This window comes from Myotis myotis, unplaced genomic scaffold (assembly GCF_014108235.1).
Source record: "Myotis myotis isolate mMyoMyo1 unplaced genomic scaffold, mMyoMyo1.p scaffold_m19_p_13, whole genome shotgun sequence".
Taxonomy (NCBI): domain Eukaryota; kingdom Metazoa; phylum Chordata; class Mammalia; order Chiroptera; family Vespertilionidae; genus Myotis; species Myotis myotis.
In genome coordinates this window covers 57,879,718-57,901,446 of record NW_023416317.1, presented here as the reverse complement: position 1 = coordinate 57,901,446, position 21,729 = coordinate 57,879,718, and the positions used below count along the sequence as shown (strand labels likewise).

Genomic DNA, 21,729 nt, shown 5'->3' with positions numbered 1-21,729 from the left:
CAGAGCGTGGCTGCCCATTTAACCAGTTGGACCTCTGGGCCAGCTCAGCCTTTCGTCACAGCTGTCCCTGTCCTTGCAGGTGGGGCCAGCAGTCCTGGTCTCCCTCCCTGAGGCAGTGGTCCAGCCTGGCTGCCACCTCCAGGCCAGGCAGACGGGAAGCTCCGCGGGCAGCCTTGGCTCTGGGACCTGCATCCTCGGGGCCTCCGGTTGCGGGGCAGCCTGGCCACAGCTGGGCCTGCCCTGGGGCGTGGCCACAGCTCACGGAGGAGGAGCTCAGCCGTGAGACCACACAGTGCATGCCAGCCCTCGACGCAAGAGGACAAGCCGGGTGTCGTGATGCTGGAGGGGAGACACCAGGACACAGAAGACAGGGCTCAGATGGGACGTCATGAGCTTTATTTACTCTTGAAATGGTTACAGCAGTCACAGACACGTCACGGCTGAGTCACAGCCATCGGCGGTACAGGAACGCCCAGCCCCGGTGGCTGCAGCCACTGCCCAGCGCAGCCCCCTCTGCCTCTGGCTCCTGGGACCCTTCAAGAGCTGTGGCCTGGCCACCAGCGGGCTCACCTCCCTGACCCACAACTATCGGAGTGGGAGGAGCCAGTCTTGTCAACCTGACATCGTCCTGGCAGATCAACGGGCACAGGGACCCTCAGGACCCATCACCCCTCCCATGTCTCCCGCCACCCCCCACCCCCCCCTCTGGCTGACAATACATGTGCCCTGACTGCCCTGCACAGCCGAGCACCCGGACACAGTCTGGCTCTTGCATTTTCTCTCCGAGACCTGCAGCTTGTAGGCGCTTGGAAGCTGGGGACGTGGGGACAAACGCCCCCACGGAAGATGCTGCCGCAGAAATGGAGAGATACCCTGCCCCCCTTTACATCAGAGCCCCCACCATCCCAGCTCTGGGACAGGGCCAAGGGCAGGAGGCCATGTCACTACAAACAAACAGGTTTAATCCTTTATTAGAAACCATGCAAACTTTAATACAAAAAATACAAGTGCAGTCAGAATCTTCGTGTCAGTGATTCCCAGGATTCTCCTCGGCAGCCTTCGCGGCCCAGCTGGGACCCCTCGCAGGCTGGCCTCGCCTCGCTCCCTCCTCGTCAGGCCACAGGGACGTGGGGTGGCCTCAGTCTCATGCCTTTATTTTTAAATTCCTGGACCTAATTCCCCAAACACCCACACGGTTTTGGATCCCTCGGGCTCCCTGGGGGCCAAGGCTCGAGTGTCCTAGGCCTGCAGGGCCCTTCCCAGCACTGACCTGTCTCCCACCAGATCCCCGGCATGAGACCGACGTGCCAACTGTAGCTTCGGTTAGAGAAGCGAAGCAGCATCCATGCCGAACGCCAGAGGCCCCCGTCCACACTCGCAGCCCCTCGGCTCTCCCTGCTCACCCCACGCCCCTGCCCTGCCCACACCGCCTCGGCCCCAGCTGCCAGGCCCCCGCCCGACCTCCTGGCTGTGGGGTCTCGGGATCTCCCCTCCGTTTCCTTTAAAAACACCTGCTGAAGACTTTCCTTTAGACGTGACTTCAACCTGCACAACTACTCCACCAGTTTTTAGGTTTTTAAAAAAGGGATAAAACAAGGGAAAAAAAAAGTATGACAGCCGCTAGAGAGGCCTGGGAGGCAGCGGGGACAGGCAGCCTGGCCCTCACTGAGGAGGGGCAGCAAGAGGGGTCTGGCACCCCCTGCGGTGGCATCAGTGGGGGCAAAGGGGGAGGCAGTGGCTTAGCGAGCTCCAGGGGACACTCGGGGCTGGGCGTCCATCATGTGGACACCCCCTCTTCCCTCCAGGTGGACCCAGCAAGGAGGGAGGGTGTGTCCGTTTTTCTTGGGTTTGGTCCAAAAAACCCAAATGAGGAGGTTGGAATCGGGTTCCTGCCTCAGATCCCATGTGAGCCTCCCCCCGCCCCGCTTCTCCCAGCTTCCCCCTTGGAGCGTGATGAGAGGATGAGCCAGGAGCAGAGCAAGGAGCTGGGCCTGAGGCAGGGGCTGGGGTGGGTCGGGGGGCACTGCTGCTGCCCTAGGCAAGCGGGGGGGAGAGGGCGCCAAGAGGGCTGCCCTGCACCCAGGAGTCAGGTCTAGTGGGCAGCCCAGGGGAGGGAGCCAAAGGCCCGGGTGCCTGAGTTGGGGCCACCCAGGAAGTGGGGGGGGCGAGAGACAATGCTGGCCCCGTGGTCGGTGCGGGCCCTGGCGTTTGCCCGGAACGTCAGCCTGTAGGTCTCAATCTGCAGTGACACGGGAGGCGGGATGGGAGAGGGGAACGAGGGAGACAAGAGGGCAACAAAGGGGACGGAGACGAGACCAGAATGTCAGCGTTAGATGCCTGGAAAATAAAAGGTCGCGTCGTTAAAATTCGGGTCACACTCCAGCCGGCACACAGAGAGCCACTCAGCCAGTGGCAGGGCCCCCAGCCGGCCCGCAGGCCGAGCCCGCCACTTACTTGTCTCCGGGATCTGGCCGTCCAAGGTCTGGGCCTCCCTTTGGTCACCACCCCCCGCCAGGGCGGTGAGGCCACTGGGGACACTGGCTGACGTGGGGGCGCCAGCTTCGGGCGCGGCCTCAGGGACAGCCAGCTCCTCCCCAGCGGGGGGGCCCGGGCTCGGAGGGGCCTCGCTGCCGCCGCCCTCAGTCTACAATGAAACAGTGGACAGTGCAGGGTCAGTCCGAGAGGGAGTGGGATGGAGCGATGGCGGGTTTCACACACAGCCCCCCCCCCCCGACCCCCTGATTAAGGTGCAGTCATCCGGAGACCCTAGGCCGGTCCCCCCACCCTTCCCACCCCTGAGGGGCTCTGAGGGCGCAGCCGGCCCAGCAGGGCACAGGGGCCTCTGCAAGCACAGCCGGGAGCTCTGCTCCCCAAGCCTGAGCCGGACAACGGCAGCCATGACAGCAGGTGGCAGCAGGGCCCCAGGCCCGGCAGTGTGAGGAACGATCTCACCAACAGAGAAAGGGAAACGTGATAAAGACCAGACGCAGGACGTGCGGTCAGAAAGGCCAGAGTAAACCCCGAGGCCTCAGGCCTGAGACCGACTGGAGAGCTGCGGGCGGAAGGAGGCTGGTGGGTCTAGATCACCGAGGAGGCGGGACATGGTGTGTGTGTGTGTGGATGTCTGTGTGTGTGTGTGGGTGGGTGTGTGTGTTTGGGGGGTGGTCACAGCAGCTGCTGGTCCCTCTCCTCCCTCCTTTCCCTGCCACCACCCTCAAGCACAGAAGCTGGAGGCGACGCCCTCTACCCCGATGACATGATCCGAAGGAGACAGCCTCTGGCACAGGAGGGTCTTACAGGACTGTGGAGGGAGGTGGGGAGGGAGGACAGAGGAGGGGCAGGGAGGAGAGGCCCAGCCAGTCCAATGGGGACGCTCTGCAGGGAGCCGGGCCACCAGGCCTGCTGTGGGGCGGGAGCTGTGTGCAGCCTGGCGGGGCACACGGATCCACAGCCCTGAGAGGCAGCGGGGACTGTGCCGTGCAGACCACTCGCCTGTGTGGCCTGTGCCCGGCCCACGTCCCTCTGAACGTGACTGAAAGGAGTCCAACAAGGCAGGCAGGCCCTGGCCTAGGCCAGTGATGGCGAACCTTCTGAGCTCGGCCTGTCAGCATTTTGAAAAACCCTAACTTCACTCTGGTGCCGTGTCACATACAGAAATTTTTTGCTATTTGCAACCATAGAGAAACAAAGACTTATATTTTTGATATTTATTTTATATATTTAAATGCTATTTAACAAAGAAAAATCAACCAAAAAAATGAGTTCGCGTGTCACCTCTGACACACGTGTCCTAGGTTCGCCATCACTGGCTTAGGACAAGGTCTGTCCCCGCTGGGGTCTCACCTCCCTGCCCCGCCCAGGACTGATGGTGGACGATGGGAACAGCACTGGGTGGGGAGACATGACTCCTGAAGAGACTGAGGGGCGGCGACAGGCCCGCCTGCTGGGACCCAGACTCCCCTGCACCCCACTCCTCCCGGCCTCGGCCTCCGCGGACCCACTCGCTACCTTCACGGCCCCGCCTGCGGGCAGGTGGCCCACGTTCTCCAGGGACCCCACCTTGGCCTGGGCCTTCTCCTTGAAGTTCAGCTTCTGACTTTCGATCTTGACATCCCCGCCACCTGGAACCGAGAGGGCACCGGTCACTGAGGGCCCAGACGCCTGCGGGCCGGGCCGGGAGCCGCGCCCGGAACCCCAGGTGGCCAAGGCCTGGCTCAGTGCTGATGCAGAAACGGGGACACGGACCTGTTCCCAGGGGCTGAGGGTAGACAAGGGGGCACCGCGAACAGGCTGTCAGGACAGGGCTGCGCGTCTCAGCCAGACTGGGCCCACCCACCCGCAGAGCAGTCCGTCCCCCGCGCAGAGCTGCTGGCCGGGCCAGAGCGCAGGCATAGCCTGAGGTGCCTCTAAGGGTGCCAGGTGGCACCTCCCTGACAGTGTGCAGGGTGCACTGGCCTCCTGTCTGCCCATGACACCCACCCACCAGGGACAGGGCCCTTGCTCCACAGCTGCTGGCACTGAGCTGGGAAGCGACTTGTCCGAAGTCACCACCAACCAGTGAGGGACAGAGCCAGCGTCTCACCCAATCACACTGTAGCGGCAAGAAAGGGGCCACCGGCCTGGGGTGTGTGAGTTGAGAAAAGGCGGGGGCCAGCACCAGGATCCCGAGCCCTTAAGCGGGCAGGGGCCCCAGGGGGTCACAGGGTCAAGGGTCAGCCCACCCCACGGCCTGGAAGCCTAGGAAGGTGGCTTTCCTCTCAGCTCACGTCACACACTGACCCGGTGCTTCCCACATGGCCAGGGTCCTCCGTGCCCAGCCCCCGCCTTCCGCAAAGCTGACCTCCAGCCGAGGGGGCCCTTGCGGGGGGTCTCCCCAGAGGGTTCCAGATGGAGGAGGGGAAGGAGAGTTGGTTGGGGCTGAGCCATCTCCATTGTTGTAAATGGAATTGTTCTACCACGGAGGAGAGGGAAGGGAGCTCCTGGCCGTCACCTAAGCCGGCCACGTGACTGGCCCAAGGCCGCAGCCGCCAGCCGGTGTGCCCACCGCTGCAGCGGGACCTCCCAGAGCGGAACTGGCGCTGCACCGCTGGGGCCCCACCCCGGAGCCCGGGACGCCCTCCCCGGTCCCGGTCAGCGGCACCTCGCACACAGAGCGTCCTCCAGACGAGGGCCCTGCAAACGCAGCCTCTACTCGGCCGCTCCTCCCGCTCCCCGAGGGCCAGGACCCCTGTGCCATGGCCGACAGAGGGTGACCCCCGCTGGCCGCGCACATAGGGCAGGAGGGACTCACCCGGCTTGTGCTTGATGTTGGCCTTGGACCCACACTTGGAGGAGACCTTGGAGATGTCCACCTTCTTGCTCTGAATCTGAACCTGAGAAGAAAATGACAAACACAAACATTGCCTCAGAGGGAGAACATGCCAGGCCAAGGCCACTCCCTTTAAAATCCTTGCATCCAAGTTCAAGTGTCTTCTCTCCCTCCTGAGCTCCTAGCTTAGTCTGTTCAAGGTCAGGGTCACCTTCCAAAAGCGCTCCCTGCGTGCAGCCAGACCGAACACGTTTCCACGCGCATCTCCGCCCTCTCCAGGCAACCGCCAGACAGCTTTCCTCCCCTTTTTCTGGATCCCACTCTCTTGACCCCCCGCCCCCCCACCCGCCGCCTCGCTCTACCTCGAACCCGGCCCATCTACTCCTTGCCCAGAGGTTCTGGCCTGTTTCCTTCCAGTTCTTTTCCATGCATCTCCCCCTGCGGGCTGACAGCACAGATTCTACCATCAACATACATATGGGGTGAGAGGCCAACAGACTCTCCTGGGACCGCTCGCAGGAGTGCAGAAGCACCAGGGCAAGAACCTCCATGGACAGAGCCCCCACCCGCGGGACCCCAGCTGCCCCTGCTTCTGCGGAAGAGCCTGGCTCTCCACACACCCACCGCCTCCGCACGGGGCCTCAGAGCCGCCAGCCGTGGCCTCCCACCTCCTGGCCTTGTCTTCCTGGTGTCAGGAACCAGGGTGTCCCAGGGGAAGGTCCCCGCCCACAGCCCGGGCCTGGCACCGAGTAACTCCCACACCAGCAGCCTGAGCCCCCCCTCTTCCATCCACAGACCCTTTCACACACTTCCCTTTAGCGGAGAGGAGAGGCCTTTTTAAGCCCCGAGAACCTGTAGTGATTGTCTTCCCACACAGACTGGATTTGGAAGCATGGAGGCTGCCTGCCTGAGCCCGCCCTCGCTTCTAGAGCCCCCTGCTGCCCCGAGTCCCAAGCCCCGCCCCCAGAGGCTGCCTTCTCCACGTGGCCTCCGGGCAGCACCTCCCGCCATCACCACCAGCGCCCACTCTGTCTCATTTGGCCACAGGCTGCACGGCTCCCGGAACGGGACCAGCGGGAAGTGGACGCTCAGCCGAAGGTGAGGCAGCTGCTTCAGACAAGCCCATCGTGCGTCCCCAGGCACTCGCCCGCCGGGCACTCACCCAAGTGTGGAGCCCACAGGTTCCTCGACGGGTCTGCCCTCGAACCCTCCACTTCTTCACCTTGTGCCTTCACTTGACAGCTACATCCCAGCCAGTAACTACGCACTCAGGGGTTTAGTGTTGGGCATCAGAAAAACAGGACACAATATGCTTCCTGAACCCACGCGGCCTGTGGAAGGGCTCCCGCAGGCGGCAGAGCCCTGGCTGGTGGCTCGGTGGCTACAGTGCCGGCCTGCGCACCAAAGGGTTTGACTCCCGGTCAAGGGCACAGACCTGGGTTCGTTCAATCCCCAGCCCATCAGGGCATGTGTGGGAGGCAACCAATCAACGTGTCTCTCACATCAATGTGTCTCTCTCTCTCTTCCCTCCCTCCTTTCCACCCACTCTCTCTAAAACTCCATGGAAACATATCCTTGGGTGAGGATGAACAGCAACAGTAACAAAATGTAAACCTGAATCGACATCAAGAAAATGGGAGCGTAAAGGAGCGTGTTAACGGGGCCCCATCAGCGGAGCCCGGACTCCAGGACGGCCGCTGGCGCGCTCACAAGCCGCAGGAGCGCGGAACCACGCCTGCGACACGGCGTCCGGATCGTCACAGCGCGGCCGGCCCGATGCAGACGCAGACCCGCTCACGGGGGTGGGGGGGGTGGGTGGGGGGGATGTCCCCTACACGGACCTGGCAGGCTGCTTCTCTTTCAGTCACACACGGGAGGTTCGCACACGGCGCCTTACCGAAGCCCGGCCCCAGAATAATGGAGACCGGCCACAAAGGAAGCTGGCACAAGCACGGCCAGCCCGGTTCACTTCCTATTTGGTGACTTTTGTGTGTATTCGGAAACGTCTACGGGGAGAGGTTAAAGCTCCGCTGCCTCCAGACGTGGAGGACCCGCCAGCCCCTCCCTCCTGGCTCCTCTCCTCCCTCCACGTGCAGCTTCCGAGGCCCAGAGGTCACCGTGAGCCCGACAGCCGTGTTCTCACACAACCAAGCCCCCAGCCACGGGACCTGGCTGTAGCTGTGCTGTCACCCTGGGGTGACGCCCCGGCCCAGCGCAGATGTCAGTGCTGCTACTGAAGTGACCCTGCGTCAGGTCTAGGAACAGACATCCCCTCCTCAGAGGGTGAAATGGGATTAAAACGGCTGCAAAGTTTAAAGCTGGGATCACCCACAAAAGTAGCTGCTAAGTTCCCGCCCCACGCCCCCCTGGCTCTGCCCCAGGGGTGGGTGTGTGTGTGTCTGTGGGGGGTGGTAGTGGAGCCAGTCCCGCCCCTAGCCCCGCCCCGTGGGAACTCCCACACCTCTACAGGGGCCTGCCCTTGGGGAGCCACATGCTGACCTGCTGGCTTCCCCGAGGGCGGGAGGAGGGGAGAGAGCACCTCAGCCCGATGCTCACCCTCAGGGTCCCCCTGGAAGCAGCTCTCGGGCAGGATCTGGGGGCCCTGCTGCTGATAGACGCTCCCCACATGGAGGTGCTTCACACAAGGACACCCCGGAAAGGCTGCTGAGGCCAGTGTCGGAGCGTGAAGAGCACAGCAGGTGACAGGTAAACAGCGATGATTTCCAGAGCTCGTACACACACCGCACAACATACACAGCGCATTTGTGTGTCTCACACACACACACACACACACACACACACACACACACACACCAGTTCCCTCTGAAACCCTGCTCGTCCTGTTTTCATCAGGCCCAAGGCTGAGAGGAAAAGTGAGGGCCAGACCTTTGAGTGTCGCCCACGGCCCTAGATGGTATGGCTCAGTGGACAGAGCCTCAGCCTGTGGACTGGAGGCTCCCGGGATTGATCCCAGGCAAGGGCACATGCCCGGGTTACAGGCTCGATCCCCAGCTGGGGGCGTGCAGGAGGCAGCTGATCATGATTCTCATCACTGATGTTTCTACCTCTCCCTTCCCCTCTGAAATCAATAAAATATATTTAAAAAGGAAAAAAAAGTAGGTGTCGCCCACTTCAGCTGATCCCACACCAGGTTGGCTAAGGTCTGGCCAAATACCCCCACCCCCACCTGAAGCAAAGCCATGGCTCCTGCCCACACGGCGAGGCCCCACAGGGGGGGAGGGCGTGGAAGGAGGTACCACAGGGGGCTGTGGGGCCAGAAGGGGCACAGTTGGCTGCCCTCCTCCCGACAGCTGCCCGCGAGGGTGCCTGCAGGTCCCGGGCAGGAGGGCAGGGCCCCCGGGGCAGGGCACGGAGCCTGGAAAGCAAAAGGGAGCAAGCAGACTCAGTGCGGTGGGACAGTGAGGAGCCCAGGGACGAGGCTGGATGGCTCTCTTGGGGGCGGGACTGAAGCTGGTGGAGGAGCAGGAAGGGCAGGGCTGCCCATGACCTCCCCCCAGCGCCCCCCCAGCTCAGAGTCCCGCTGCCTGCGCTGTCGCAGGGACACAGGGCAAACACACAGGCGCTCTTCACACACGACCGACAGACACTGCTCCCCGACTCCCCAGCACAGGCCCTGGCTGAGCAGCGCGACAGAAAGGATGTCTGGGTGGAACAGGGAAAGGGACAGAAAGAGGAGGAAAAGGGACTGAAAAAGAAAAGAACTAGGAAAGGAATAAGCGGGGGAAGGAGTAGAAAGGAGAGAGGAGGTCAGGAGAGGAGGAGGAGGAGCAGGAGGGGGAGGGCGGGGAGCTGGCGGACGGACGCCCTGCCCTACAACAAGGACGCGCTGGGCCTGGAGGACCGGCACCTCCTCTGGCTCCGGGCAGGGCAGGCAGGTGGGTCCCCAGGAGCGGCCCCTGCCCGGCCAGGCCTCTGGTGCAGCTGGAGGAGCAGCAAGGCGCCCACCCAGGGCTGAAGAGAGGCTGAGGGCGTGGCGCCAGGGGGGTTGGCCCCCCAGCCCCACTTGCTAGCTGCTTCCTGAGGTGGCGCTGGCCAGGCTGGGCGCCCATGGCACAGGTGGGCGGGGGGGGGGCTCCTCCCGGTGTGCCCCACGGCGGCCGAGGCCCGAGTGTCCAGGCTGATACTTACATTACCGCCTCCAGGGACATGCTTAATATTGTCCTTGGAACCACACTTGGACTGAACATGGCTGTAGTTCAGTTTTTTGGAGACTATCTGGACCTGGAGTGTTAGAGACAGAGAAACAACACAGGGAGAGGGCTGGTTACTGACACAGGGCGGCAGTGAGGCCACACGCAGTCACATGGCCAACAGAGAGGGTTAAAACTCCGCCCCCACCTGCGGCAGAACAGCTGTGGAAGCAGAGCCTGAAGGAGCAGGAAAAGGGGTGAGGACGGACAGTCAACACTAGGACAGAGCAGATGTTTGGTGAAGTGCGACTTGGCGCTACCACTGCTCGGTGGGGGCTGGGCTGTGGTTCCCTGCATACGGCCGCCCCTGCCTGCTCCCCCCCTTCAGCCTGGGGGGCATGTCCTGGGGCTCATCTGGGCCAGTCCCTCCCCAGGGAGAAGCACTGGGCAGTGGGCTCCGGGGCACAGATCTGACACCAGCACTGGGCGTGCCGTGCACAGTCCTGGACACCAGGGGGCGCGCGGCCCGCAGCCCAGCAGCTTCCTCACGAAGCCCAGGGCACGGAGAGTCCTGCACGCCAGGCCAGTGAGCGAGCAAGCGGCTGCCCTTGGAATGCAGCCACCCGATCCTGCAGCCTTCTCAAGGAGCAGCTGCCAGCTCCCTCCCTCCCTCCCTCCTTGCTTCCTTTCCTTTCCCTTCCCTTCGGAGCCCTTTGCAAATGATGCAGCTGCCGACGGAGTAGAGAAATCACGCTGACAAACACTAACCCAAATACCTCGCCATTTCTTGCTTCTTTACAAACATTTCCCAATAAACCCTGGTCTGCACCAGGGACCCCAGGAGTCAGCCAGGAGCCGCGGTGCAGCCTTCCTCTCGCCTGATGTACAGTCCTTGGGCTAGAGGCTGGAGCCCTCGGCCAGAGGCCACCCGGCTGCGGCTGCGCAGCTCAGGGCAGAGGCTCCACAGCAGGAGGGCCTGTGCCTGGAGGAGGAGGAGGAGGAGGAGGAGGAGGAGAGGGAAAGAACCTGCAGGGCCACCTGGCCTCTGCCCTCCAGCTGGTGCGCCACCGTGCTGGGTGGGCTTCCACTGTAACGAGCACCCTAACTTTCTGCTAAGACGTGACTTGGGTAGCCAGGACAAACCAAGCCATCCCCACACCCAGCAGTGTTATGAGAGGGGCCTTCTAGTTCAGCTTAAAGCACAGGGTCTCGGGGATTCCAGGTGCCAGAAGATACCAGTGCCAGGTCTCACTGCGGAAGAACCCGGTGCTGAGTGTGTGTGCGCGCGCGCGCGGGTAACAGCTGGACGTCAGACCAAGGTCAGTGGGAAGGAAGTGGTTGAAAGTTGTAGATCCAGCTGAATAAACAGTCCCCAAAGCACTAATGAGTCCCAAGTGTTAACTCTCAGGTTGATAAAAACTTTTTCTGATGCGAAACACGAAGGAGGCACAGGGAGAGGACGGAGCTGGTGGAGGGACAGGAGAGGCAGCAGGAGGGCGTGGCTGTGCGCTGACCGGCAAGAGGCAGGTCCCGGGACACTCACTTTCCCCGCAGGTGCCCTCTGTGCACTCGCACCCGGCCCAGCAGGCTTAGTGGCCGCGGGAGGGGCAGGTTTTCGAGCTGCAGCTGCTGCCTCTGTTCTTTCCTCTACTTTGGCCTAGACGGGGATAAAGGAAGGGCAATTTCAAAACAAGAGGACAAGAGCCCAAATGCCAAGAGGGAAAGAAGGCTGGGACTCGAATCCAGGCCAGGCAGAAGCAGGTCCCCTTGCTCCTGGGGAAAAACACCCATTTCCCAGGTAGACCAGCCAGAGGGAGGAGCTGCAGATCAAAGCTGGAGCCACGAGCAGAGCAGCCAGCATCACGGAGACCGGCAGGCGGAGGCTCGGTGAGCTGCTCTGCTCTGAGCGTGGCCGTGGCTATGGCTTTCCAACCACAATGTCCTCCCACCCAAACGTTCTCTGCCCCACGCACGCGCCTGTGGTCACAGCGAGCCACTACCGGAGACGTGCGCGTCACGCCCTGCAGGTGTGTGGGACAGAAAAACGAACCACCTCAGCGCCCCCCACGACGCTGCGCGGAGAGCGTAAGGGGTGTGCGGGACGGGAGGCCTGGTGGGGCTGCCAGAGCCGGCCGAGGCCCTCACCCCAGGCCAATCCTCTGCGGGAGGCTCTTCCCGCGGCAGCAGGTTCTGCCTCACTTTGGACCCGCTTCAATTTTCTAACAGCTCGGGATTGAAGCGGGTCAGTGTCCTGCCCTCAGTGGTGGTGGCGGAGAAGGGCTGGAGGTGATGGAGGTGACAAGGCTGCACTCAGGGACCCGGCAGTGGACTCCTGACACCACCTTTTTCACACACCAAGTCGCCCTGGTTGCTAACAGTTAACAAGTAAGGCCAGGATGGACGCAAACGGAAAGGCCCGCGGGCCTGCTCCATCACTCCACTCCACAGCAGCTCCTTCGTGGGGCAGCCACGGCCACCAGGACCCCCACCCTCCACAGACACTCCTGCTGCTCACAGGGCAGGCGAGACCCACGACAAACCAGTCGTGTACCGTCTTTCCCCTGCAGTCCCAGAGTCTCCTCTGCTCATGTTGTAAAGTAGAACCTTTTGTCTCCAAACGAAACTGTAAGTCTAAACCCACACACAGAACAGGAGCCCGATTCCAATGAGGGCGCAGCACTCGGCCCACCCCTCCCAGCTCCAAGCCCAGGCCCTGCCGGCCGCTCCCTGGTGCCCGGGCTGCGGTGAGGACAGGTGTGGGGACCAGCGCAGGATGTGGCGGGACAGCAGCCGGGCCAGCATGTGGAGGACCCGCGTCCCGGGACCCACCCGGCCTCCTCCAGGCTGGTGCCTGATGTTCTCCGTGGAGCCGACCTTGGCGCGGACGTTCTTCAGATCAGGTGTGGAAGCGCTGGTCGCCGGGCGGCTCAGTCTGGGGGCCAAGGAGCTGGGCCTGGCCGACGTGGGCTTCTTGTCCACGGCAAGAGTCCCAGAGGCCCGGGGAGACACGGGGGTGGGCTTGACGCGACTGGGAGCCGCACCGGCTGGCGAGCCCGGCCCAGGGCCAGCGGCGGTCTTCCTCGCGGTACTGCTGGAGGTGCTCTTTGCGCGACTCAAGTCAGCTGTGAAGGTAGGAATGAGACCAGGGTTCAGGGGAGCGCCTACAGGAGCCTGAAAGCCGCGGCAGACGTGGGGGCTGAAGTCAGGGCCCCAAGTGGGGCGGGGGCCTTACCTGGTGCAGACTTCGTAACTGTCTTCTTGGCGTCTGCAGGCTTTCCCTCCGTCTTGGTGCCTGCACAGACATACACCTCTCAATACAACTTTAATAAACGGACCTACTGAATGGCTCGTCCAATCCTGAGGTTCATTCATTCATTCATTCAACAGTTACTGAACGTCTGCTGAGCCAGGGGCTGAGATGGCCTCTGGGGAGGGCAGTGTATTAGGCAACCACGTGAAGCCACGCCCGCTGCAGGGCACAAGGGCCGGCATCTGGTCTCCTTCTTTCCTGGTCTTGACAACGCCTTCCACGCGCCTTAGAAACAGGCGACAGCATGCGCCTCTGGGGCGGAATGGCCTGATTCTTGCCATGGAGGCCCGTGGTGCTGGTGGGCATGGAGGCTGCACTGTGCTGGCGCCATGGAGACACCGGGAAGGAACAGTGACGTCTCCCGGTAGTCCAGGACAGTCCTCTCCACTCACGGTTTTCCCCAGTGTACCTGCCTGCTACCCTCCCATGGAGACCAAGGCTGCCACTTGCCAACACACCCGTCCAGGCCTGACAGACCTGCACAGCTCACGTGGCGCTGGCCGAGCTATGGCTGGGGCCCAGTCACATCCCCACTCTCCTCCCCACAGGTCCCCGCAGGGCGAGGGGGACCATACTCACCAGCAGGCCTCCTGGGCAGGGGCGTGGGGGCGCTCCTGCTGCTCGGCCCAGTCGAGGCAACAGAGGCGGCCGCGGGGGCCTTTGGAGCGGCCTGGGTGCTCCTGGAGCTGGGCCTGGAGGCCGGGGCAGAGGCTGGCTTGGACGGCGTGGCCTTCTTCTCGGGAACCTTTGTCTCTGCAACAGGCTGACAGCGGGAAAGTGGGAATAAGAGCTGCACGTCAGCAACAGCCCCAGCAAGTCCTGCCAAAGGGGGCTCCACAGATGCACAACCAGAACACAGGGCCTGTGGGCCTAGCAGCTACTGACAGGAAATACGTCTGGTGCCAGGACCCCAGTCCTCCAGGGAACGGACACACTGGCCCTTAGGGTGCTGGGTGATGGGGTCAAGGAACAGTGAGCGCACGACCTCCAGCCACCCTGACCCGCTGAGAATGAATGGCCCTGAGAGTACCCCTCACACACGTGCCTCAGGCTCGACCGCATTAAGTGTTGATGTAGTGAGTGGATTAAATACTTGGCCAACGATGAACAAATACATAAACAGAACAAACATTTTAAATGATGTCCAGTCCAAAAGGAGGGCCTATGTAATACTTCCAACAATAAACATGAAACAAAAGATGTCCAGGCAAAGTCACATTCTTTTGGCTTAGATGTGCCTGGTGGGTGCTGAACAGGCCAGGGCTGTAGAGGGGAGAACACTGGCCCCGTCTGCCCCCAACTCAGCGTGTTCTTGGGCAAATCCCCGAGCCCCTCTGGGCTCGGTTCCTGTCTGCACACAGGAGGCTGGGACAGAGGATCCCAGGGCAGCTCAGAGAAAGGGGAGGGCGGGACCAGAGGGCGGGCGTCTGGGCCCGAGGTGACCAGCGGGGATGAGCAGCACAGGTGTCCCAGCTGGACTGAAGGCAGAGTGGTCTCAGTGCACAGGCGCCCGGTCGCTGTTCCCTGGAGCCTGGGCACGGTGTCACTAGCAAGGAAGTGAAGGAGCCAGTGCAGCCTGGCTCCCCAGGAACAGGGCGAGTGCACTGTGTTACTCAGGAGAGGAAGCCAAGTCACAGGCCAGTGGGCCCAGACCTTTAGCTCCGAGAGAAACTCCCTCTCTCCTCTAATTAGTAGGAATTGTTTTCTAAAAATCAAGAAAAGCAGTCAACTAGGTGAGGACCAGAGAGCTTCACTGCTGAAACCTTATCATCCCTTGTCTATGAGAGGATTTCTTGGTTTCTTGGCCAGGATTCCAACCTGGATCACAATTCTTAGGTTCCACCAGTTTTCTTTACAAGATTAGACTCAGGCACTTAGACACCAACACGGATGCTATTTCCCAGGATGACTCGAAAGGACATCAAGCTGATCTCCAGGCCCTCCTCACGTAACATGAGCTGTGGAGGCAGACAGACTCCCACCCTCCTCCTAGAGCAGCGGTTCTCAACCTGGGGGTCGAACGACCCTTTCCCAGGGGTCGCCTCAGACCATCGGGAAACACATCTATAATTACATGATGTGTTTGTGGTTAATCACTATGCTTTAATTATGTTCAATTTGTAACAATGAAAATACATCCTGCATATCAGATATTTACATTACGATTCATAACAGCAGCAAAATTACAGTGATGAAGTAGCAACGAAAATAATGTTATGGTTGGGGGTCACCACAACATGAGGAACTGTATGAAAGGGTCACGGCGTTAGGAAGGTTGAGAACCACTGTCCTAGAGGAACTCTGTGAAGCGAATGCTGTTCCAAACTGACCGTTTTCTGGGCGACCGTGTGTGGGTGACCTGGGAAACGGAAAAGCCTCGCACGCAGCCCGGTGAGAGGTGGCCTAATGCCCAAAGCGAAGACAGTCACCCCGGGCGGCAGGGCCTGCTAGGGCGAGTGGCAAGGACTTACCACAGAGAGAGGGTCAGTTGGCTTCCGCAGGGGGAGGAAAGGGAAGGACAAAGGGAACCGGCTGGGAATCTGACCCGGGAATTACAGCAAAAATGAAAATCTGACAGGAGGTGGGAAGGAGAGGGGAACCTGGTTACGAGTGTGTGAACAGGGAAGAGTCCGGGGAGCTGGGCGAGAGGAGGAGAAACCAAAGCCGATGGAACACGGCCTCCACAGGCAGGGAAAGGCACCGAGCACAAGGCCTTCAGGGGGGGGAGCTGCCGCAGGGCCCCGGTCCCACCAGCTGACCCCCGTGGGGCGGCGGAAGCCTGCCCTGAGCAGAGCTCAGGCGACACTTACCTTGGGCCTGGTGTCCTTGGCAGGGGAGGCGGCTGGCCTGGCGGTGGGGGCTGCGGGGCGTTTGGGGGGGGCCGCGGGCCCGGAGCCCGAGGCGGGGCTCATGGGCTTTTTAGGCGGCCCACCGCAGGAGGTGGGCGCTGGTTGCTTAGGGAGAGAAGTGGACTGTGTTTTGGCTTTCGATGCTGAAGTCTTTGCAGGATGAGTTGTGGCCAAAGGCTTTAAGTTGATTTGTTGGTGTTTTGTTTTTTTTTAAACAGGCCAACATCAAACACACAGACAAGAATAAAAACAAAATGTAAAAAAAGTATAAATTGCACAATTCAAAGCAAAATGATAAGCAATGAGGAGCTGCAACTGAAAACCAGCATTCCTTTTTTCTGAGTTCAGTAAAGAGCAGAAAGGCTCCAGGACAGAGAAGAAACTGGGCACCGTTTCTTAGTGACCTGCCACAAACTCCAGCAGTTGGACAGCTGCGATGTAAATTCAGTGGTAGCTTTCAGCAATTAACTAACTCCTGCTGGCCGTGACAACTCTACGGAAAAGTACCAGCAGGGACTACGTTACCATTACCTGCACCTCAATGAGGCAACATCGGCTTCCTGCTTAAGACCACACGAAAGTGTGCATTTTGAACTTTGCGATTAGTACCAATTAGTTTCTGAAGCTATGATTCACCTTAAAAATTTGTGTTCCCTTTCATGAATGCAGATTTTAGGATCTATTTCTTTTCTTTTTTTGGTTAAGCCTCACCCGAGGATATTTTTCCATTGATTTTTAGAGAGGGTGAAAGGGAGGTGAGAGATAGAGAAATATCAATGTGAGAGAGACACATCAATTGGTTGCCTCCTGCATGCACCCTGACCAGGGCCGGGGTCGAGCCTACAACCAAGGTATGTGCCCTTGACCGGAATCAAACCTGGGACCCTATAGTCTGTGGGCCGACTTTCTATCCTCTGAGGCAAACCGGCTGGGGCTAGACTATTTAAAAAGAGTTCTGCAATTCCTTTTGCTGTTGTTGAGAAGCAGAAACAACCTCTACAGAACATTTCCACAGATACTCAAGACAATAGGGTCAAAGGCAGCGATATTAAGGTCTGAGTTAGGCCATTATGGTAAAATGGGAATATTACCATAATCTTACCATAATATTAAGCATATCCAAATTTGAGAAAAGACTAACAACACCTCAGAAAAAAGAAATTTCACTCACGATTCAAGCAATAATAGCTGAAGGTACCGTCAACAAAATGACAGCAGTCAAAGATAACCCACCATTCCGGCAACTACCTTGGCTTTCTTCTCGGGGCTTGGTGGGAGCTCCTTGTTTGGAGGGGCAGTGATGTCATTTCCGGTCACGCTGGCAGCAGCTGGCCCTTCTGGCTTGGCTGTTCCTGAGGGGAGGAAGTCATGTTGAACAAATGGTTCTCACACCCATTTCAAAAATGCGAGCCTTCGCAGAGACAGACAACGAACTAGCACTTCGCTCTGAAGAAAGCCCGCAGGGCTGTGCCGCTGAAATGTGGACAAGACTCCCACGTTCCCCTCCTGGTGACGGAGGAGTTCAGATTCCAGAGATCCGGCCAGCCTGTCCCTGTGGGGAGGCAACCTGAGTGGGATTTGCACAAATGATCAAGGGAAGGAAATGGCCCTCAAGCTTGGCTTCGCTTCCCTGGAGACAGATAGGCACAGGGTTCTGTCGCCCAACCACCAACTCCCAGAGCGCACAGGACAAGCCCTCGGCTCCTCGTGTATCTGCTGGAATAAAGGCTGCACAGATGGGCTGCGTGCCAGGAGATCACGCGTGTCCTCCTCTGACTTCCTCTCCCTGGGAAGTACTGTGCAGAGGATGTGAGCTGACCGCGATCTGATTCCGGCAGTGACCCAGATTCCCAACGAGGCAGGAGACCCGGGAAACCGGACCCGGCCAGAAACAGTCTCCGGCCCTGGGCTCTGCCCGCAGCCCCACTGCACTGCGGCGGCTCCTCCAGATTTCAACAGGCCCCCCCGAAAGCACTAGCAGGCCCCTGCATTTCGCCTGGGCACAGGGAACACCGTTTTAATTGCCACAGAATTCAGAAGCCACAAAAGTAACTTCGACCACAGAAAATAAAAAACCTTCAATGAGGCCAAAATAACAAAAAGTCAAAAGGCAAGTGATCAATAGGGAAAAACACCATGTGAACTTCACATCAAAGACCAAGAAATTATTATGTCAACTCCTCCTATAAAGACCAACAACCCAGTAGAAAGATGGCCAAAGAATATGAACACAGTTTATAGAAATACAAATCACGTTTGAAAGTAAGAAACTATGTCCAGTCTTTAAGAAAAATGAAAATTAAAATGACCCAGATATGCTACTTTTACTAACACATTATCAAAAGTTCTGAGATGGGAAAGTAACTGTTGGGGACAGTTTGAGGACATGCCCTGCTGGGACGTGTATGAGATGGAACTCATCTGCAGGGCATTCCCGCAGTATCTCTGAAAATGACAAGTGCAGATACATTCTAATCCAGAAATCTAACTTCTAAAAATGTGCATCTTAGCGATGCAGTCATACGCCTGCAAAATAGCAAACATCATGGTCTTTTGTTTGTTCATCCTCACCCAAGCATATTTTTCCATTGATTTTTAGAGAGAGAGGAAGGGAGGAGAGACCGAGGGAGAGAGAAACATTGATGTGAGAGAGACACATCGATTGATTACCTCCGACCAGGGCCAGGGGTAGAGCCAGCAACCGAGGTACATGCCCTGGACAGGAACTGAACCCAGAATCCTTCAGTCCACAGGCTAACGCTCTATCCACTGAGCCAAACCGGCCAGGGCCAACACTGTGGCCTTTTACCAGAGCACTGTTATGAAAAGCAAAGGCCTGAAACAACCCAGACATACATTCATAAGAAACCGATTATGTCAATGCAAACTCAGAATCTGAAAAAGCACCAAAAACTCTTTTGTGACTGATACAGAACCATCTCTAAGTGAAAAAAGGAAAGAAAGAAAAAAGCCAGGCACCGAACAGTATGCATAACATAAAACCATTTGTCTAGAAGAGAATGGGAGAAAACACATTTCTATTACAAACACACTTGTATGTGATTTTTAACATCTTTGGGCCCGGCCAGTGAGGCTCAGCGTCGACCTAGGAACCAGGTCACGGTTTGATTCCCGGTCAGGGCACATGCCTGGGTTGTGGGCTCGATCCCAGGTGTGGAGCCTGCAGGGAACAGCCGATCAATGATTCTCTCTCATGGATGTTTCTATCTCTCTCTCCCTCTCCCTTCCTCTCTGAAATCAATAACAATATATCAAAGAAAGAACAACAACAACGTCATGCCAGGTGGGCAGCAATGCCTTGCGCAGCAGAGCTGGAGCCTTACCCCACGTGTCCCTTCTGCCCCAGCCCTGACCACTGAGCGTCCTCAGGGGCCCAGGATCGTCAGTTAACACACAGCCTCACTGCCCGTGACATAAACGTGCAGCACCTCAACCTGCACAGTGAGCGTCCTTTGCAGCTGTTAGCGACCACTCCCTCTACATCCCATTAAAAAAAAGTGTGACACAGAATCATTAACTGCTCCCTCTGCTGGATCTTCCCATTACCACCTGCTGATGAACCCAGGGTCCAAAACACCCCCCCCTCCCCTCTTTCACACACACACACACACACACACACACACACACGTCTTACACATCACCCAGTGTTCCAGTCCAGGTGATCCCACCTCTGCTGCCTTTCCTGTCGTGATGCTGGTATTGCACCTGCTACTACTCTCTGAATTTAATGGTCATAACAGGATTTTTTTTGCCTCCAGTCAATCTTCTGTCTCCAGCATTGTATCGATTGAGGTGAGTCTTAATTTATTGCCACAGGCAATCACCAGTGTTTTAAACACAAGAGAACCCGGAGCATTCGAGGAGGCATTTGAAACCTGGGTTCCAAACCGCTTTCCAGATTCCCTCCCTCACGACTTCTGCCATGACGCAGGTGGCTCTGGCCTCTGTGCTCAGCCCGCACCTTTCTCCAGGTGACGTGACAGGTCTGAATGGCGAAGGCTGTTGAATAAGCCTGTGGCATCTGGCAAACAGCTATGTGGACCAAGCTGAGCCAATAAGGTACATGTATGCGCTCTTTCTCTAAAAGAAAGAAAACTTCAATTAAGTAACCTTGGGTCCCTGAGACTTAAGGCAGCATAGAGCGGGACCCAGAACCCAACTAGGCCGACCCAATGTCCTGTACAGACCGAGTCACAAAGAAAGCAAGAAGCGAGAGATGGCAGTTTCCAGAAGTGAAAGGGATGGAGACACATGAGGGGAAGCGCAGGTCTGGAGACACGTGGCTGCAGCTGGCTACTCTTCCAGTCGGACTCTCCCGGCCTGTCCTGAGCGTTCCGTACAGCGAGCTCCTCTGAGCACGCAGCATCCTTCGCAATCGCGTGGTTCTCAGGAGACTGCCCCACAGACACTCGCCCTTGCCCTTCTCGCTGAAGCGTGCTGTCTGGGCCGCATGCCTCGTCTGCCTGGAAGCTTTCCTCCCTGTTGTCAGATCCTCGGGTCCAAGGCCACCTTTTCCAAACTGTCCACGATTTACAGCCCTCTCACCAGCACGCCCATCGACACTAGGCCACCAGCTGCTGGTGGGTAGGACACCACCAGCCCCTGGACAGTGCGGATGCTGGCACATGGCAGGCACGCCGACTGCATTTGTCTTCACGCCGCACCTGGGAGGGGCAGCAAACATCTATCAGGTGAATGGATCAGTGGGGTGTGCCAGCCATTTAACATTTTCTATCAGCATGAACCTCAGTGAGCGTGAACTCGGATGAACTTGTTCTGAAACAAACAAAAACCTTCATGCATCACCACCGACAAGGCCTCTGGCACCGAACTGGGCACTTGGGGATCAGTGAAAAGAGACAGAACCCAGGCCACGAGAGATGTTTCTGCCACAAGCAGAAGCCAGCCCCGGGCAGGACACCTGCAGACTGGCCAGCCTGGAGTCAGACCCCATCGGGGACACAGGGCGCTCCTTGTCTGTCTCCGTTAGAAAGAAGCCACCTGTCAGTCTTAAAGGTCCCGCTCCAATACCCCCTCCCTAGAAAACAACACATCTGCTTTTAAGAGAAAAAGAGTAAAATCTTTCATTAAAAGCGTCCTGAGATAAATATTAGAGAAAACAGTTCCTAGGAAAAGAGGCAATTTTTACGAACAAAACCCATTAAATCCCCACCAGCCAACGCGCTTGTGAAGCCGCAAACTGGACTGGGAAACAGCTTCCTCAGACCCCAAGGAGACGGGGGGAGGGGGGGACACGGCGGAGGAAGAAAGACACAGGAGGCAGCCCCGAGACCGCAGACTCAGCGCGTATTAAGCGAAGTCTCCTCTCTTCTCCCCCCACAATCCTCCCAACCCGCACATGGAAAGAGAGAACCAGAAGCAAGATGGTCAACCGTGAGGAATAGGAAAGGACATGAAACAGCAGCTTTAAAAGGCTCTTCAGCTGGAACAAAAGTCAAACGGGAAGCAGCCCCCCAGGCCGTGCTGCTTAGTGAGGAGACCTCGCGGCACAGGCAGGCCTCAGCCAGGAAGCTGGTCAGCGGTGACTGCGTGGCCAGACAGGGAGCTGAGCGGGGTGGGCGGCGAGGTGACAGGAGGCCGAGGAAGGCTCTATTGCTTATGCCCACCGCCCTCTAACCCCCCACCCCCGCCCACCTCCTCAGCCCCCATGATCTGTGCTGCCAGCAGACACGCAGGCTGGCCCAGCCCCATCACTGTTCACTCCTCGGACCTCCCCATGGCAGGGAACTCGCTTCCCAGGCTGAGACAGGCTGCCTCACGCTCCCGCCGCCTCTGTCACTGGGTCCTTCCTTGCTGCCTGCTTGTTCCCATGGAGGAGAATTTAGAAACATACCGTCACGTGGGGTCTCCTCACACAGGAGCGATGGAGCGCTCTGGGGAGCGGTGGCCTCAGTTTCCTCCTCCCTGGCCAGAGCCCCCCGTCCTGGCTGCTGCTCCCCTGCCTGGCAGACGTGGGGGCCTGAGTCCGCGCCGGCTCCACTTACACCTTCTCGCCCCCCTTCCTGGCTGCTCACTTCAGGAATCCGCTCCAGCTCCCGCTGGAGACACAGCCCCGCAGCGCCCAGCTCC

At 58.8% G+C, this 21,729-nt stretch overlaps 1 protein-coding gene across 43 annotated transcripts in view; it reads right to left on the bottom strand.

Moving 5' to 3' along the window:
• Window positions 1-955: 955 nt before the first annotated feature.
• The window catches only part of MAP4 (microtubule associated protein 4), a 105,978-nt gene continuing 85,204 nt past the window's right edge, over window positions 956-21,729 (bottom strand). For 4 of the 43 annotated variants that reach the window (XM_036333682.1, XM_036333697.1, XM_036333699.1 and 1 more), the window contains 11 exons: window positions 16,852-16,970; window positions 15,580-15,795; window positions 13,349-13,532; window positions 12,692-12,751; window positions 12,289-12,581; window positions 11,003-11,116; window positions 9,458-9,550; window positions 5,291-5,372; window positions 4,009-4,121; window positions 2,455-2,644; window positions 2,099-2,337 (listed from right to left, as the gene is read on the bottom strand). In XM_036333682.1, the coding sequence (XP_036189575.1) occupies window positions 2,330-2,337; window positions 2,455-2,644; window positions 4,009-4,121; window positions 5,291-5,372; window positions 9,458-9,550; window positions 11,003-11,116; window positions 12,289-12,581; window positions 12,692-12,751; window positions 13,349-13,532; window positions 15,580-15,795; window positions 16,852-16,970 (1,472 nt within the window). In that variant the 3' untranslated portion in view covers window positions 2,099-2,329. Of the gene's footprint in view, window positions 2,338-2,454; window positions 2,645-4,008; window positions 4,122-5,290; window positions 5,373-9,457; window positions 9,551-11,002; window positions 11,117-12,288; window positions 12,582-12,691; window positions 12,752-13,348; window positions 13,533-15,579; window positions 15,796-16,851; window positions 16,971-21,729 lie in introns of all 43 variants that reach the window. The other 39 variants (XM_036333680.1, XM_036333698.1, XM_036333700.1 and 36 more) reach the window with 22 other exon arrangements.